Source organism: Pezoporus wallicus, unplaced genomic scaffold (genome assembly GCF_028554395.1).
Source record: "Pezoporus wallicus isolate ANWC-B61680 ecotype Strahan unplaced genomic scaffold, APGP_CSIRO_Pwel_v1 scaffold_11491, whole genome shotgun sequence".
Taxonomy (NCBI): Eukaryota; Metazoa; Chordata; class Aves; order Psittaciformes; family Psittacidae; genus Pezoporus; species Pezoporus wallicus.
In genome coordinates this window covers 404863-420113 of record NW_026642649.1, presented here as the reverse complement: position 1 = coordinate 420113, position 15251 = coordinate 404863, and the positions used below count along the sequence as shown (strand labels likewise).

At 46.0% G+C, this 15251-nt stretch overlaps 1 protein-coding gene across 3 annotated transcripts in view; it reads left to right on the top strand.

The window, feature by feature from the left end:
• The window catches only part of ELMO1 (engulfment and cell motility 1), a 222404-nt gene extending 208510 nt beyond the window's left edge, over positions 1–13894 (top strand). For all 3 annotated transcript variants that reach the window (XM_057431309.1, XM_057431311.1, XM_057431312.1), the window contains 3 exons: positions 3117–3199; positions 8401–8478; positions 12985–13894. In XM_057431309.1, the coding sequence (XP_057287292.1) occupies positions 3117–3199; positions 8401–8478; positions 12985–13185 (362 nt within the window). In that variant the 3' untranslated portion in view covers positions 13186–13894. The remainder of the gene's footprint in view (positions 1–3116; positions 3200–8400; positions 8479–12984) is intronic.
• Positions 13895–15251: the final 1357 nt, after the last annotated feature.

Sequence of the window (15251 nt, the reverse complement as noted above, 5' to 3'; positions counted from 1 at the left end):
TAATTCCATTCAGCCTGGAAATGTCATGCCTTTCCTAGGGAGGAACACAGTTTATTTCCATTGCTCATCTAACTGCAGGTGTCAAATTCAAATACGTGGGCATATTCAGAGGCAATTCTGTCTGCAGAGACAGATGTTTCTTCTGCGGCAAAGAGTCCCAGTGACTGGAGGAGAAATCCTTGGCAGGCAGAGGTCTTTTTTGATATCATGGGGAGTGGACCTAAAGATGGCACTTTGCTGTGAACAGTGTTGAGAGGACCTCACCATTACTGTGCACCCAGCTGGGTGCAGACGTGCCGCTGTGACAACTCCTACCAGGGGATTTAGCAGGATATTTTAATGGATAGAACTAATTTTGGAGCCCTTCAGAACAGTCATACTCTCATGGTAATTTCATCCATCAGAGTAAGTTACGGAGATTCAACCTGCGATCCTGGGAAAGCTCTTTATGGTGATGGAAATAATGATTAGTGTAGTTCTGTCACCAGAAAGTGACTTCAAGGAACCAAGCCTTGACTAAGGAAGCATTGCTTTTTGTTCTTTTTTTGAAACTCCGTAAGTAATAAATGCCATTCTTGGCATTGCCAAATCAGATCTGCTTGTGCAAGTATTTCAGCTGGTAGATCTGCTTCTGCCTTGGAATGGCAGAAAGACTGATTTTCCAGGAGTTGGAAAGTTTTCCAGCCTGAAATGAGGAAAGGAGAAAATCAGTGATTTAAACTTCCCTGTATGCTGATAAAATGTTTCTGCTCCCCCAGCCTGTCCCCAGGCAGCATCTTCTAACATTTCTATGTGGAAAGAGGAAGAAGAGCCTGTCTGATGCTGGAGCCCTGGCAGTTGGCAGTCACGTTCCCTTGTTCCCATTGCCTTACAGATTGCCTCAAGGATGTTTCACGTGCTTACTGCAGGCTTGGCAGGATGTAGGACAGGGGCTGGCTTTGCTGCATTGGCACTGGAAGAGGCTGTTTTCCTGGAGGAGGCTTAGAGAAATAGCCCTTGAATGTTACGGGAGCATCAGAAGGACGGAAGAGTGAAGGTCACGCTTGAAGCTGCAGGCGCAGTTCTGAGACCAGCAGTTCCCAGATTTATTTGCAGTGAGCATGCTCAAGCCCCTGCCCCTGACTTCAAGCTTCATCTTGCATTTGCATTTTCCATAGGCTCTTGAGCTTACTCAGGAATGTCAGGATCCCAAGGGGACAGAGGGATTCCTACTTTAGAAACCACTGAGCCAGACCCATATGTTCCCTGCGCATGCAGCAGGCAGAGCAGATATTGATGCAGTTTGAGAATGATGTGGTTATTTCGTCAGTAGCTCAGGTTTTCGGGCTATGAAGGATACCAGATTTACCACAGTGCCAGCCACATTAGAGTTTAATTAAGCAGAATTGATACTATTGCAAGATACAAGGTGATCAAGTAGCACTATTGTTTGAAATGTGTCAGGCCAAGCTGGCTTGGGAGTTTTACAGAACATTTTCTAGAGACGTGCTGGTGTTCTTTGGATGGATTTATATTGAATTTTGAACTGTTAAGGTCCGAATATGATGACCACATTGTCAGCGTTTGGGAGCAGGTCAGCAGAGGAAAGAGAATAGGTGGGTAAGAAAATGGAGGACCCAGAGAGGCAGCACAGGGCTTCTGTGTGATCCTTACCAAGCTTGAATAACCGGTGTCTGCCTCCAGAAATGCGTGTGGGGGTTTTAACCTCTTCACTTCTGTGAAGGTCAGCCCTCTCTTCAGGCTGTCAGTTAACAAGCTGGGCAGACTCCAGCTGGGACTGAAAGCAGTCACTCTCCTTCCCAGGGCTTTATCTGTTGTGAGCACATCACATTTGTGCTCATGCCTTCCAGCATCTTGTAGTCAGCTTCTGATACCATCTGAAGCCTTTGATTGTGTTTTTCCTAAGCACGGGGTAAGCCAAGTTCCTGTCGAAGATCAGGATGCCACATCAGTCTGTGATCTCCGCTAGGAACTGCATCCCAGATCACAGAGATCAGGCCTATGAAACCTGGGCAAAAGCTTTCTTGATTGAGAGATCCAACTTGAGAAAACCCTGCCTTATGCAGAGAAATCGTTTTTCTGGGCATCTGCAGCAAATGGCAGGAATTCTTTCTTCTACCATAGCTGCAGTCAAGTCTCTCCTTTACTTCCCAGTTTGTCCTGGCTCGCTCTCTCCTCACAAAAACAGTATCTTTTCTTGACCTAAAAGCAGGGGAGTGTCAGAGACATAATAACTTCGATTTCTTTTAAGTTTTCTATGCATAGAAAGTCCTCTAAAAAGGTCTATTATGTCCCATGCTCTCCACTTGACTGTAGTGCTGAGGTAATCTGTAATAAAATACATAGTATTGCTGTACCCAGTAGGAGAGAAAATGCATTTCTCCTCTTCAGTATTTCTATTAGAGTTTGTAAAGAACTGGGCAGTAACAGATTTTCATATATTATGCTGTTCTCTCTCTATATATAATGCTTTTCCACAGCCACAAGGATAATGGATTATTTATAGATGGTAGAAACTGTCACTCACTGACCAGATTGTATTGTGGAGCATATAGATTCTCCATAATGTAATTGCCATTGGAAAATTGACTTCCACTTGCAACTCGGAGACATTTATCTTTATGTTTCAGTGACCTCACTCTGAGTGAGCCTGAGTGGCAGCAGCTTCCATTCAGACAGGCATGAAGAGAAGGACAGAACAGCATCAAGTGAGGCAGGGGCCAGCTTGCCCAGCACACTCTTCAGCAGAGACTTTACCTGGGTGCATAGGACAGAGCAACAATAGGGCAGGCATATTGCACTACTAAGGCAGAAAAGAGTATATGTTTTCTAGATACCTGACTACCCAGAAGAGCTGACACAGGTACAGAGCTATATGAAACATTCTTACCCAAAATAGTCTCAACAGGCAAGGAAAAGCATACTCAGATTTTCATCCAGATGCCTGAAATTTTCTCAAGGCTCACTTATTCCTATTTTAATTGTTTGCTTTCTTACAGCAGGCTGGAAGTGGCAATTTTAACCCATTAGTCTTGCACTTTTTAGACCCTGTAGCTTTTATACACCTCGGTTATAACTGATTTTCTGGTTTCTGCTTTTGTTCTTTTCTAATGCAGTGCCAGTGGCAGATATAAAAGCTGTTGTGACTGGGAAGGACTGCCCTCACATGAAGGAGAAAGGAGCTCTTAAACAAAACAAGGTATGGCTCTCAAATTGCTATGAACACACACCCTGCAGAATGGAAAGCTTGTCAGCTGGGCCTTCCCTGAAGGGTATTTTTCTCTCCAGCCTGCCACCTTTCTGTGTATGCACACACTTTGTTTTCACCTCAGACCTTTTGAGATAAATTACTGGGACAGCCTACCCTCCTTCACTCAGGTTTCATGGCAGATGTGCATCGTGATGTACCAAGAGCGCCTTAAGATGGTCTTTGGTAGTGATGTCTTCCACCTGTAAAGCAAAGCAGTTCTGACTGCTGCTACAGAGCACACCAGCAGTGACTGGAGGTACCTGCTCCCATCTTGTCTCTGATAAATAACTAGTTTATTCCACCTGTATTCTCTGGTGAGCTGACGTTCAGGGAACACTGGCACATGCCAGAATTGCTGTTAACGTCCAGCTGATGGTATCTTCAGGTCCAGTCAGGTAGAAATGTAACTGCCAACAGAAGGATGTGGGGTAAACGCTGGCCAATTAATGAGGTGAAATGAGGATTGCTTCAGCAGTGCATTTGGGGAAAAACAGGTAGGAGACAATGGTCAGCTTAAATTGGATTTGCGCTGCCTTTCAGTTTCAGATCGAGAACTGTAAACTGACAGTAGGGCTCAAATTGTACAGCACCAGAATCCTGCAGGGGTTTTGTTAGTAGGAATTGCCACCACAGCGAGACGAAATGCAGTTCTGAGCTAAGCCTGACATCTTTAATGGTTAAGGTCTTTGCACCGTATTGTATGAGGTATGTTCATCAGTTTTCTATCAGGCCATGCTGTTTGACTGCATGAGAAGGAGTGAGACTCTAATGATGTTCAGTCTGACCCAGACGCATGCCCTGAGGTGTGGGAACCAGATCAGAGGGTTGGAATAAGAATTTCTAATTGCCTGAAACTGAGACATTTTGGGCCCAACAAGAAAGAGATTTTGATGAACAAAATGAAGAGTTCCTGCTCCAACACTCTGAAAATGAAATGCATGTCTTTAGTGCTCAAATAAATACTGGGAAAAAGCAGTTCTGATGGGAGCCACAGAAAATGGAAAGGCACAGTCAAAACTACATAGAACCATAGGATCAGCTGAGTTGGAAAAGGCCTTTAAGATCATCAAGCCCAACACACAACTTTTCTTTCCTTAACAACACATAGATATGCAGAGCATCTTGAGTACTCTTTGCATTTGTTGCTTTAAGTCTCTCAGGATACTGTCATCTCCTTTCAGCATTGGCTTTACATGGTTGGAAATGAAAAAGTCAAGCCAAGCAAGTAGAAATAATCCCAAGGGTATTGGTCCTTGTTGATTTTCTGAATCAGGGTGCTAACACACACAATAGATGGCACACAACTCCTACCACATGCACCATCAGCAGCATTTGGCTGGGGCATTTATATGATGCATATAAAATATTTTTAGTGCTTCCTTGTCTCAGCACTCATATGTCCGCACGAAAAGGAATGATAGGAAGATGGAAAGCAGTGGGTGGCAGTGGTGGAAATGTGTCATCTTCATGGAGCAGGAATGTCTAGATAGTGTTTAATGCTAAATAGCAGTGCTGCGGATCCGTTTGTGCTCAGCTGTCCCCATTGCCCCCTTTCCTCAGGTAGAATTGGTGGGGACTCGCATAAAACTTGTGGCTGAGGATGTGAAGATGAGGAGTTGATAGTACCATGGCTGGAGCATTCTGTTTGTGAGCCAGGCAGTCATCGTTGTGATGGGGTTACCATTTCTGGGGTGGTATTCATTTTTTTCTTCCCTAATCCCTTGTTTCCTCCCCTGGGAATCACAGAATCCCTGAGGTCAGCTGTCATCCCAGTCAAGCCATCATGCTCATTATTGCAATTGCTTAACGGACATCACAGGAATAACCGATCGTTTGCAGCATATCCAGTTAATGTGGACTGCAACATGGACACCAGACGAAAGCAGGCAGACGCAGAATGCAGTGTGCCTGAGTTTGCTGTATGAAACCTTTCACTTGCTGGGATTTCATTATCAGTGCTGTATTTTTTGAGAAGCCTTTTCCTCCTGTGCTTCCTTGGTACACGTATAACGACCACCCTCATGTTTATTCATTGGCAGCAAAGAAAATGGCATGGCAGAATGCCACTGCTCCGAGCACAGCTGGAATTGGCAGCATGTCCATAACAAAGGCCTCCGCGTCTCTTCATTTGCCGGCACGTGGCCATTATTCTTCCTGTGGGACCATTTAGAAATAAATAAGAGTTAAGCTGAGTTGGAATTTGCATGCATATGAAGCTGAACGACTTGCTAGGACCAGTCCTGAATCCATTGTTGTTCATCTTGCTGGCATTTTTAAATCAGATTTAAAGTCCTTTCTGACTCTTGAGTAATATTAATAGATTTCAAGGACACAAAATACATTAGATTTTGCAGCCCTCAAAACAGAGCATGAGAGAAGGACTTGGAAGAAACATTGCCATGTATTTCTAAGTGTTCTCCTATCATCTTTTGTTTGCTGATGTGGCAGTCTTCAGCTTGGTGCCTTTTTGGTCAGCAGAAACGGTTCTGCTCACTTCCGTGTGGAATGCAGCTTCTCTTCTCTTTTATTTCACATTGGTTGAGCAAGTTCCTTGTCTTATCCTTTTATGGATAATTCTAATTAGATGCAAGAAGAAGCTCTTCCCTGTGAGGGTGCTGAGGCGCTGGCACAGGGTGCCCAGAGAAGCTGTGGCTGCCCCATCCCTGGCAGTGTCCAAGGCCAGGTTGGACACAGGGGCTTGGAGCAAGCTGCTCCAGTGGAAGGTGTCCCTGCCCGTGGCAGGGGTTGGAGCTGGGTGGGCTTTAAGGTCCCTTCAACACAAACCAGTCTGGGACTCTCTGGGGGGGATCTTCTGGCTCTGGCAAGCAAACTTACCATGGCTGTGGTCTCAGCCTTCAGCAAAGACACGGGCCTTTTGAGGCTGCCGATGACAAAGTAGGCAGCAGTGAGACCATTGCAGTTTCATGGGGTCACCCAGCCGCAGGCACCTAAAACCCCTGTTCCTCAACAGCAGCTTGTCTCTGGCCCGTGTGAGGCACCACTGGAGACTGGGGAAGAGAGAAGCTCCAGGCGTGGGAAAGCAGGCTTTGCCTCCTAGCGCTTACAGCTGCTTTCCCGCAGTGTGGAAGCCAGGAGTGGGAATTGCCCATCCAGCACGTGCAGAGGCTCTGGTTTCAGTGGATCCCAAAAGAGAGGCAGGTCGTGGGTCCTAGTGCCGCTACCTTGGACAAGCAGCTGGGGAAGGGCAGGGGTCTGATGTGTGTGAGGGTGGAAAGAGCTCAGGGCGTTGAGGGGTGAGTTCAGCAGGTTGAGTTGGGAAGGAGGAGAGCAAAACGAAGAGGGAAGGAGCAGGTTGGAAGGAATGGGAGGGGAAAAGGACCAGAGAGGAAAAGAAACTGGTGGAAAAGGGTGGAGTGGAAAATGACTTTGAGAGGGAGGAGAGAGCCACAGATGGCTGACGGAGACTGACCGGTTTTCCTTCAGGAACTGCCAGTTCCCCAGGGTTCCCTTCCATTGATGGGAACATAACAAAAGCCGGTGGGTAGGGTGCCTGGCAAGTCAACCACCAAGACCACCGTCAGTGTGGGGGGACAGCTGGCAGCTCCAGCTCCTTTGGCTTCCATTCTCCTCGACAGTTTGCTGTGCGTGAGGTGGCGGAGATGCTGCACCTGGAAGCTGTGAAGTCCTGAGCCTTCATCTCCAGAGCAGCCAAAGATCTGAACCGGATCCAGGGCTGCCAAGCTCCCACTTTGCCCCGTAAAGGGAAGCTCAGTGCCCTAAATGTAGCCCTTTCCCATTCCCTGCCTGACTGGCAATGACCAAACCCGTGGCTCCCTGGGATACTCTTTCAGGCAGGGTTTTTCTCTCCTTTTCCTTTCTTTGAGATGAACAAAAAATTCAAATCCTTGGGACTTCCCAAAGGGCAGGGGCCGGGCCTGTGGGGTTGTTGTTGACCTTGAATTTCAGGAGCATCACGGCAGAGCACCACGAGCCCTTTTTTCAGTGATAGGCTTTATTTTCCCAGCCTCAGCTGCATGACTTGGCATGTTCTGTCAGGGGTTCCTAACACCCTGCAAGGAGGTAATGCCAGGTTTGTGTGGGCAGAGGTAGATTTGTTTCTGTAAGGAGGGACACCACTTTTAATAAGGTGTGGCTGAGAGACGTGCCTCAGACGCTTAGGCTGTGAGGCTGTGTGAGCGTGAGCCATTTGCTTGCTGAGTGCCCCAGCACTGTTAGCGTCTGCAGCTTCCGTGGGGATTTAGCACAGACCTTCGTCCTGTGGCCTGGCAATGCAGCAAGTTGGACCTGAGAACTCGAGCAAGCAAAGAGCATTTCCCATGAGAAGCCTGATCTCTGGTCACCCAAGATTATCCCCAAGGATTCAGGCTCTGCTCTGTATTACACAGCTCGGAAATGAAATAACCCGTACTGAAATGCAAAGACCTTATCTCCTGTGTGTTGCAGACCAGGAGATAAGGGGCAGAAATCTAGAGAGATGTATGTGCTGCAGTCCCCACGGTCAGGTCTTCCATGTCAAAACTTCTGGGTTTCCCCATAGGAGCCTTTTAGGGACTTGATGAATTCCCTTTGGCACCGCTGAGATTCGGTGCTGAGGGTAAAGAGATGATCGTTTTCCTTTCCCAAGGTTCATTTGGTTCTTTAGGCAACTCAGATAGTTCGGTTTGACTGAGGCTGCTGATTCTAGTTCAGGTAGAAATAAAATGACAGGAATCACTTGGGAATTAATAATTGAATGCATTTGCAGCAGTGAATAAAGCAGTATACACCAGGAGACTGACTGTCCTGGGAATCAAACCTTGCAGAACTCTGTGAGTTGAATCTATACAAATTGAAAACAGCTATGGGTCTTCGTAAAGAGCTTGTAGCACATGGACTGTTATGCATTATATTGATTGTGGTCCTCACCATTGCCTAGCTCAAATTCTAACTCAAATCCATGACTGAGTGAGCTACAGGGTGTGATTTTGTTTTGACCGAAGCATCTGTGCTGGGGCTCTTGCTGTGCCCGTCTCTTGCAGTCGTCTGGTCTAGCTTTGGCCAGGCAGGAGAGTACAGAACCTATTTTTCCACTCGGTTTGGGGAATAAGTGATAGGAAAGAAAGGCAGGGCTGAATGTACGAATGCCTCTCTCATGCCGCACTAATGCGCATCGATTTGTGTTGTTCCAGGAGGTGCTAGAGCTTGCTTTCTCTATATTGTATGACTCGAGTGGCCAGCTGAACTTCATTGCTCCAGACAAGCATGAGGTAAGTCAAGTCCAGAATACAGACTCTTCTTTTGAAGCCCCCTCTAGTTGCCTTATGGCAGCAGACAGCTTTATGAGGACTTAAGGGTGCTTGTCTTGGCACATGGTGTGGGTCAGTCCAAATCTGGGCTATGTTTCCAACAAACTGAAAGCAGAGGGATTAGCACGGGAGCAGGACCTTCTGCAATTTGCATGCAGTCTCCTGAGCCATGGAAGGAATGTGTTTTGTAGTGGTGCATCATAGAGCATATGGGGTCTAAATTTAAGACGAGTGTTTCTAAGCCCTGCTGAAATATGAGCTGTAAATAAGAGAAAGAAGAGAGCTTGGGCAGACCTGCAGCTCCTCAGACCTTGCTCACCTTTTCCTGGTGTAATAAAGATTTGTCTTAGTCTGCTCTACTTTAGGCACTGGAGAATTTTGCTGTGTGTTTGTTTTAGTGGACTTTAGTTCAATGCTGATGATTTGCAAGCTCCTAAAGAATAACTGCCATCCTCAGCTCATCTTGCTGATGCCAGCATAATCAAGTCATTGCTGGGTCTAGATTTCAAAGTCTTGTGTGCTCCAGAATGGCATAGCCCCTAATTCTTAGTTTAACATTGCTTAAGATGATTCGTGACAGCTGATCATAGAATGTCCCTGTCTATTACATCTCCTCAGGGGAGAGTTGCAAAAGCAAGGCAGAATGACAGCCCCTTCACTGCTCCCTTCTCTTACTTGAAAACACAAGGAAATAGACATCTTTGCTTGTTGGAAAGTGGTGGAACTGATCTACCTAATTATGTGGAAGCACTGGATGTGTTTCTCTCAAAGAATTTCCAAGTAAAGATTTAGCAGAATGCACTGTATATTAAATATATACATATATATATATATATAAAAGTTTCTCCTTCTTATTTCTAAAGCAACAAGAGTTGGTGTTTGGTTTGCATGCTTTTTTTGTAGCATCACATCTGGTGTCAGTTCAGGACCCTGTGTTAAGATGCTAAAACAGAGAAGATTGCATTAAACTGTCTTATATCGTAGTGTTATTAAAGTGCATGAAGCGTATTTAGATACTCAGCTTCAGCATTTGCAAGTCTGGATTAAAACCTTCAAATCAACGTTGATTTTAGGAGAGGAATAAGGTTCTGCTCATGTAGGATTTCCTGGGGATTAACGTTTGAGTGTCATTTTCAAGTATGTTCACTCCAGAATGAACATATTTGCTAGTCAGTGTTCATGTAAGAGGAAGTAGCACAGGATTCCAGGGATAATGTGTCATTAGAGCTGTAGGTCTAAGGCTGTCTTCATCCTCTGAACTGAACGTATGTCAGATGCTTTCCGATATAAATTCTCCAGAAGCTGAACTCTAGACTGTTTCAGCTCAAAAGTGCAAATGGTCATGGAAATTAACACATTTTTCAGCCACTTGTATCTCAAATATAGCCTACAGCTACAAGTGCATTTTAATGGCCTAAATGTTCAAAAACTACTACTGGACCCCACTGAGAGGCAGTAGCACTGTGAGGTGCACTATCCCAATTGCTCTTGACTGTGTTAACACACCTATCAGTTCTCTTCTGATCTTGTACAGCTTTCTTGAGACAAAATGAATACATTCAAAACCAACCCAGCCAGGGGCAGCAGCCTCTGCTGCTATTTGACAGTTCCCAAGTGAATGTTCTTACAAGGGCATCTCGCTTCCTCTGTAGCATTACATGGCCTGCAGAAGAGTCAGCTGGGTTAAAGTAGATGTGCAAGTGTTCAGAGGAAGCCCCCACAAGGAAAGGCAAGTAGCATGTTATGAAGCCCACTACTCTTCGTCAGAGTAATGGGGGTGTCTGTCCATAGGAGTGGTAGTTTAGCAGCATTCCCAACTTGGGAGATTTTATAGGTGACATCCCAAGAGTTGGAAGGATTTGTGTGAAGCACCAGGGATGGTGTTAGGACATGACAGCTGGAGGTCAGACTTAGCCGGGGGGGTTAAGCACTTCTGCAGTCCTTGTGACTATAGAGTGAGGTTGGAATGGAGGAGTTGAGTGTATCCTGGAAACAAGAATTGAACTGGGATCATAGGATTTAGGTTGCAAGGGACCTTGGGGTGTCCCAGGTCTGACCTCCTGCTCAGAACGGGACAGCAGTGAGCTCAGAGCAGGTTGCTTGGGGCTGCATCGGGATGGATGAAGCCTACACAGCCTTCCTGGTTGCCTGGTTCCACTGAGCTGACTCCCAAGGTATTTCTTTGATAAAATCTCATTACTGGAACCAGTATCGTTGAGATTTGGGCCTCATTCTTGCACACTTAAGTTTGGCAATAGCTTCAGCCATCTGTTCAGGCTTAATGCTAGCCAGAGGATCCAGCACTGTGAGATCACGCCATCGTATTTGTTTTTCATTTAAATACTAATAGCTGGTTTCAGCTGCATAGCAAAAAGGTGGATTAATCTTATCCTTGATTTTTGACAGAGAAACTGATGAGAGAGGCCATAATTAGATTCCTTTGGAGTTTTATGAAAATGAATCTGTAGTAAATTAATTTTTCAGTGACTCTTCGTCTGTTTTGCGTAGTAAAAAGAAAAAAGCTTCTGAATGAATGCCTCCACCATCTCATTAGGATTTCTCTCTGCTCAGAATTTACAGGAGTGTAATTAACTGCACTTGCCAATATGGAGATTAGAGAGGAAGCCCCTTTTCCAGGCCATTCCAGGCACTCATCCGAATTGTGTCCAGAATTTGGTTTCTGTGGGCCCTGAATGAGTTATATCTGGAAGAGGAGAGGACTGCAGTTCTGCTTTCTGGCTGGCTGTGATTCCTCCCCCGAGAAGGCTCTGCCCGAGCTCACTGAGCAGGTGATGGATGATGCACGTCAGGGGCTGCATCTGTTGAACGGATGCTCTGCTCTTCTGTAACCTGAGCAGAGCCTTTTGCCTTTCTGTTCCTTCATTCACAGTGAGTTCTGGGAAGACTTTCCCAAAGAAAGGTCTCAAGTCTGTCATGAAACAGATACAGTCTGTTCAAAAATAATTACATTTCTAGGCTAGCGTCTTTCTTTTCCTGATATTCTGTGTGAGCTCCACTAAAATTGCGTGCTTTGGAAGTCTTCAGTGACACACATTGACAGCCTGGAATAGGCAGGCTCAGTTGTTTATGTAGTACTTGTTAGCAGGACAGCCTGAACCCTGAAGTCTCTTCTATATAGCTTATCTCATATTAAAACTGCAGCTTGGCTTACCAACACCCTGGGTGAAATCCTAGCACTGTTACTCTTCCGTTACTGATTTAAATGGGTCAGATTTTCACTTTGGATGCTGAAGTGTGTTAACCATCCCATTGCAAAAATGTGCCCTTTTTCTGGATGAAGACTTACCCAAGAGAGGGGGTTTTCTTTCTCTTCCTTAAAATAATCCTCATTTCTGCTATAGGATGAAGTCAGCCGCAGCTATCTTTAAACGCAGTGGTGTCATGTAGCAAATGGTCAGCTAAATTTGAAATCCATTTCTTGGCATGAAATCCAGCACAAGTATTTGTAAGATAAAAATGCAGTTACAGCTGATTTAATTTTCTCCTGCAAACCGGGACACAAGTTCATGATTGAAATCTTTATTTTTAGACGATAGCATTTCAGTACTTCTGTTCAGAGATGAATAAATGGCTTGTAGTAATAAATGAAAGTGACTTATTTGATAGACATCGACTCTGCATCACCAACCAACCCCCCCGGGCTTGTTGCTGATTCTAAATGGTTGTTCTGCCCGTGTTTATCACAGGCTGTCAGCTGCTGGGAAGGATGGCATCTCCTGTTAGGAAAGGGCTAACAGTAAGGTGGAGGTTTTAGAGGCCGGTTAAACATTTGCAGCATTTACAGTTACACCAGGTAGCTTGGCATTTAGTTTTCATGAAGGACACAGCATTGACTGGCTCTGTGGGTTTCACAGTATTGTGTAAAACAGTGGTAAAGAAGGCATATATATACGTGAGAGCGCCCATCTGTGTGTAGGTCAATTGATGCCGTTTAATGTATAGGAAAGCAAACCACAATAACTCTAGGTAGTTGGTACAGGATTTCTTAAGCAGAGTCGAGGATTTTGTGTGGGATTCAGTTCACTTCACTTGGCTGTCATGGAATTAGAAGATTAGTGCAGGATAATTAGGCGGCTTCTGTAAGTACTGGGGAAAGAGAAGGAAAAAGAGAGGGGGAGAAGGAGAGATCTCCAGAGGTTCACTGCCTTATGCTATGTGTTCCTTCTCCCATAACTATTGAAGGGTGTTCAACAAGAAGTTTGGAGGAGATAGCAAATTGTCAAGCAACCAAATACTGTCATTTCTTCCCATTTTGTGGAATTGCTTTAGCATTTTCTGAGCAGCTCAGTGGAACGTGCCCCCTTCGTGCTACCAGCTGGTAAAATAAATGGACCTCTCTTTAGGTCCCTTTGTAGGTCCCAGTGTGAGCAGTAACTGGACCAGGCCAGACAAGCAGTTTGTGTACACAAGGTCTGTTAATGACAGTTTTTATCTTTTCCTGTGCAGTACTGTGTATGGACCGACGGGCTGAACGCCCTCCTTGGGAAGGACATGTTGAGTGATCTAACGCGGAACGACTTGGACACGCTGCTCAGCATGGAGATAAAGCTACGCCTCCTTGACCTGGAAAACATACAGATCCCAGATGCTCCCCCACCTATCCCAAAGGAGCCCAGCAACTACGACTTTGTTTATGACTGTAACTGAGGCTGCCAATGAAACTGGCTTTGAAACTGGAAATATTATAACTGGAGAGATATTGAAAATTAAAAAAGAAGAGTGAGGAAAAACCAAGAAACCCACTTGTGCACCTTGGATTTTGGCTTTGGGGAGGGGTGTAGCAACACTCGCGTTCCTCCCTGCTCCCTGCATCCCTTCCGTCCCCATTCCCATCTTCCCCATTGCTCATCCAAATCCACACTGCTTTAATTAACTCATAATTGCAGGCCGTCGGCCTTGCTTAAGGCAAAGACTTGCCACTAAAGAAGCACCCTCCCGAGGACTTTTTTTACGTTTTTAATACTGGAATAGACATCCTTAAACCAAGGGACGCTGTCACCCAGCTGCATGCCTGTGACACCCACTTGGCAGGGCAGAGGTTTTAACTGGAAGGAGGAGGGAGATAGGGAGCAGAAGCAGCTACTGTAAGCAGAAGATTTCCCCAGACACTCCCCAAGAGTCTTCTCACAACCGAGTCCAATGCGGTGATGAAATCGGTTAACTGCTTCCCCATGCTCGCATCACGCGGCGCTGTCATTACCCTTTCCACTGTCATCTCGACTCTCGCCACCAGCCATCACCCACCCGACGGGCTCCCCGAGCGGAAAGTCTGCAGGTGTTTGCTGTACCATACGCTGCAGTGCTGCAACAGCTTTTCACTTCTTTTCCTCCCGCTCTTAAATAGCCCCACACTAGCAGGTCAGGAAGCCACCAGTGCGTTCCCATCCCGCTGGCATTCCCTAAGCCTCAGTTGCCTCTCAAATTGGCTTGTTGCTATTCGAAGCGATGGTTGTTTTCTCGGTCCACAGTTCAGCAGTACTTTCCACAGGTGAATGACAACCGCCAGGCACCCAGGTTTACATCGTTCTCATCGCTGCAGTGTTAGAAATTTGCAAGGGGTTATTTTGGTTTTGTACGGGTTCTAATTCTTTTATTTTATTTTGCCAAACAAACCTATTTAATGAAACCCAGTTCCATTGTGAGTACTTCCGGAGGACGATGTTTTTACTTGATTTCCATTTGGAACATTTGCCCTGACGGGAAAAAGAAATAGTATTTCCCTTCAACTTCACTGTTGAATAAAAATCTGAGTTGTGATGATTCTTGGAACTTTGTTTTTCTTCTGAAGTTGTCTTTTATTCTCTGTGGTTCCTAGAAGTGTTTGGTGCAAAGGGGAGGGGGAAAGGTGGAACCTTTCTTACCTGCGTCGATTTGATTTACTTACTCATCTGTTTGTGGTGACAAGGGTGGGGTGCATCCAGAGCTCTCCATTGCCACGGGTGCATGAACCTTCCTGTGAGAAGGGCCCTTTGTGAAGTCTGAAATCTCAGCACACCGATGTGCCCATGGTTGGTTTAAGGCTGCTGCCTTTACCATGCTTGCTGGAGTGACTGCCTGCCTCCTATGGGAGCGTTTCTGGCTGCAGCAGGTTGGTATTGGGGAAGTTTGCGCTTTGCAGGATGCATTCCCTCCCTCCTCGTGTTCTTGTAGGTCTGGACCTAGAGGAACCCACCAGCCCTTTCCCTCCCACCACCCCTGCTGAAGACAGGCGTTTATTTGCTGAGTTCCTCTCCTCTTGGACCCTGCTGAAAAAGGCTGTGAAGGGGTTTTACCGGAGCCTGTGCTAGTGAGAACCCTGGTGGGTGTTTCCAGTTCAGGCCGATGCAGAAGACCTCCACTGAGGTGTCCTGTGCTCCATCCAGCTGGCTCTGAGCTCTCTCCATCCTGACTGCCCTCGCACCAGGTGAAGAGAGGAATGGCATCCTGCAGGTCCAGTGTAAGGGAGGATGGGGAGAATGGTGTATGAATTCAAGCATGAGGGTCCTGAGGAAGGTGCCTTCCTGTTGCTGTGTTCGCAGTGTTTTATGATGCCTTGATCTAACGGCAGATGTAAGTTGGTTCAGGTGGTAACGGATGGTAAAGTAAGGAAAAAAGAGACTCTTGAATTAAACACTTGAGTAGGAAGCAACAGTGGACTGTGGCTTGAGAGGAGATCAGTCTGAATGAGAATAGGGATGTGCAATGCGTGATGTGGGAGTTTGAGAGGGTTTTGT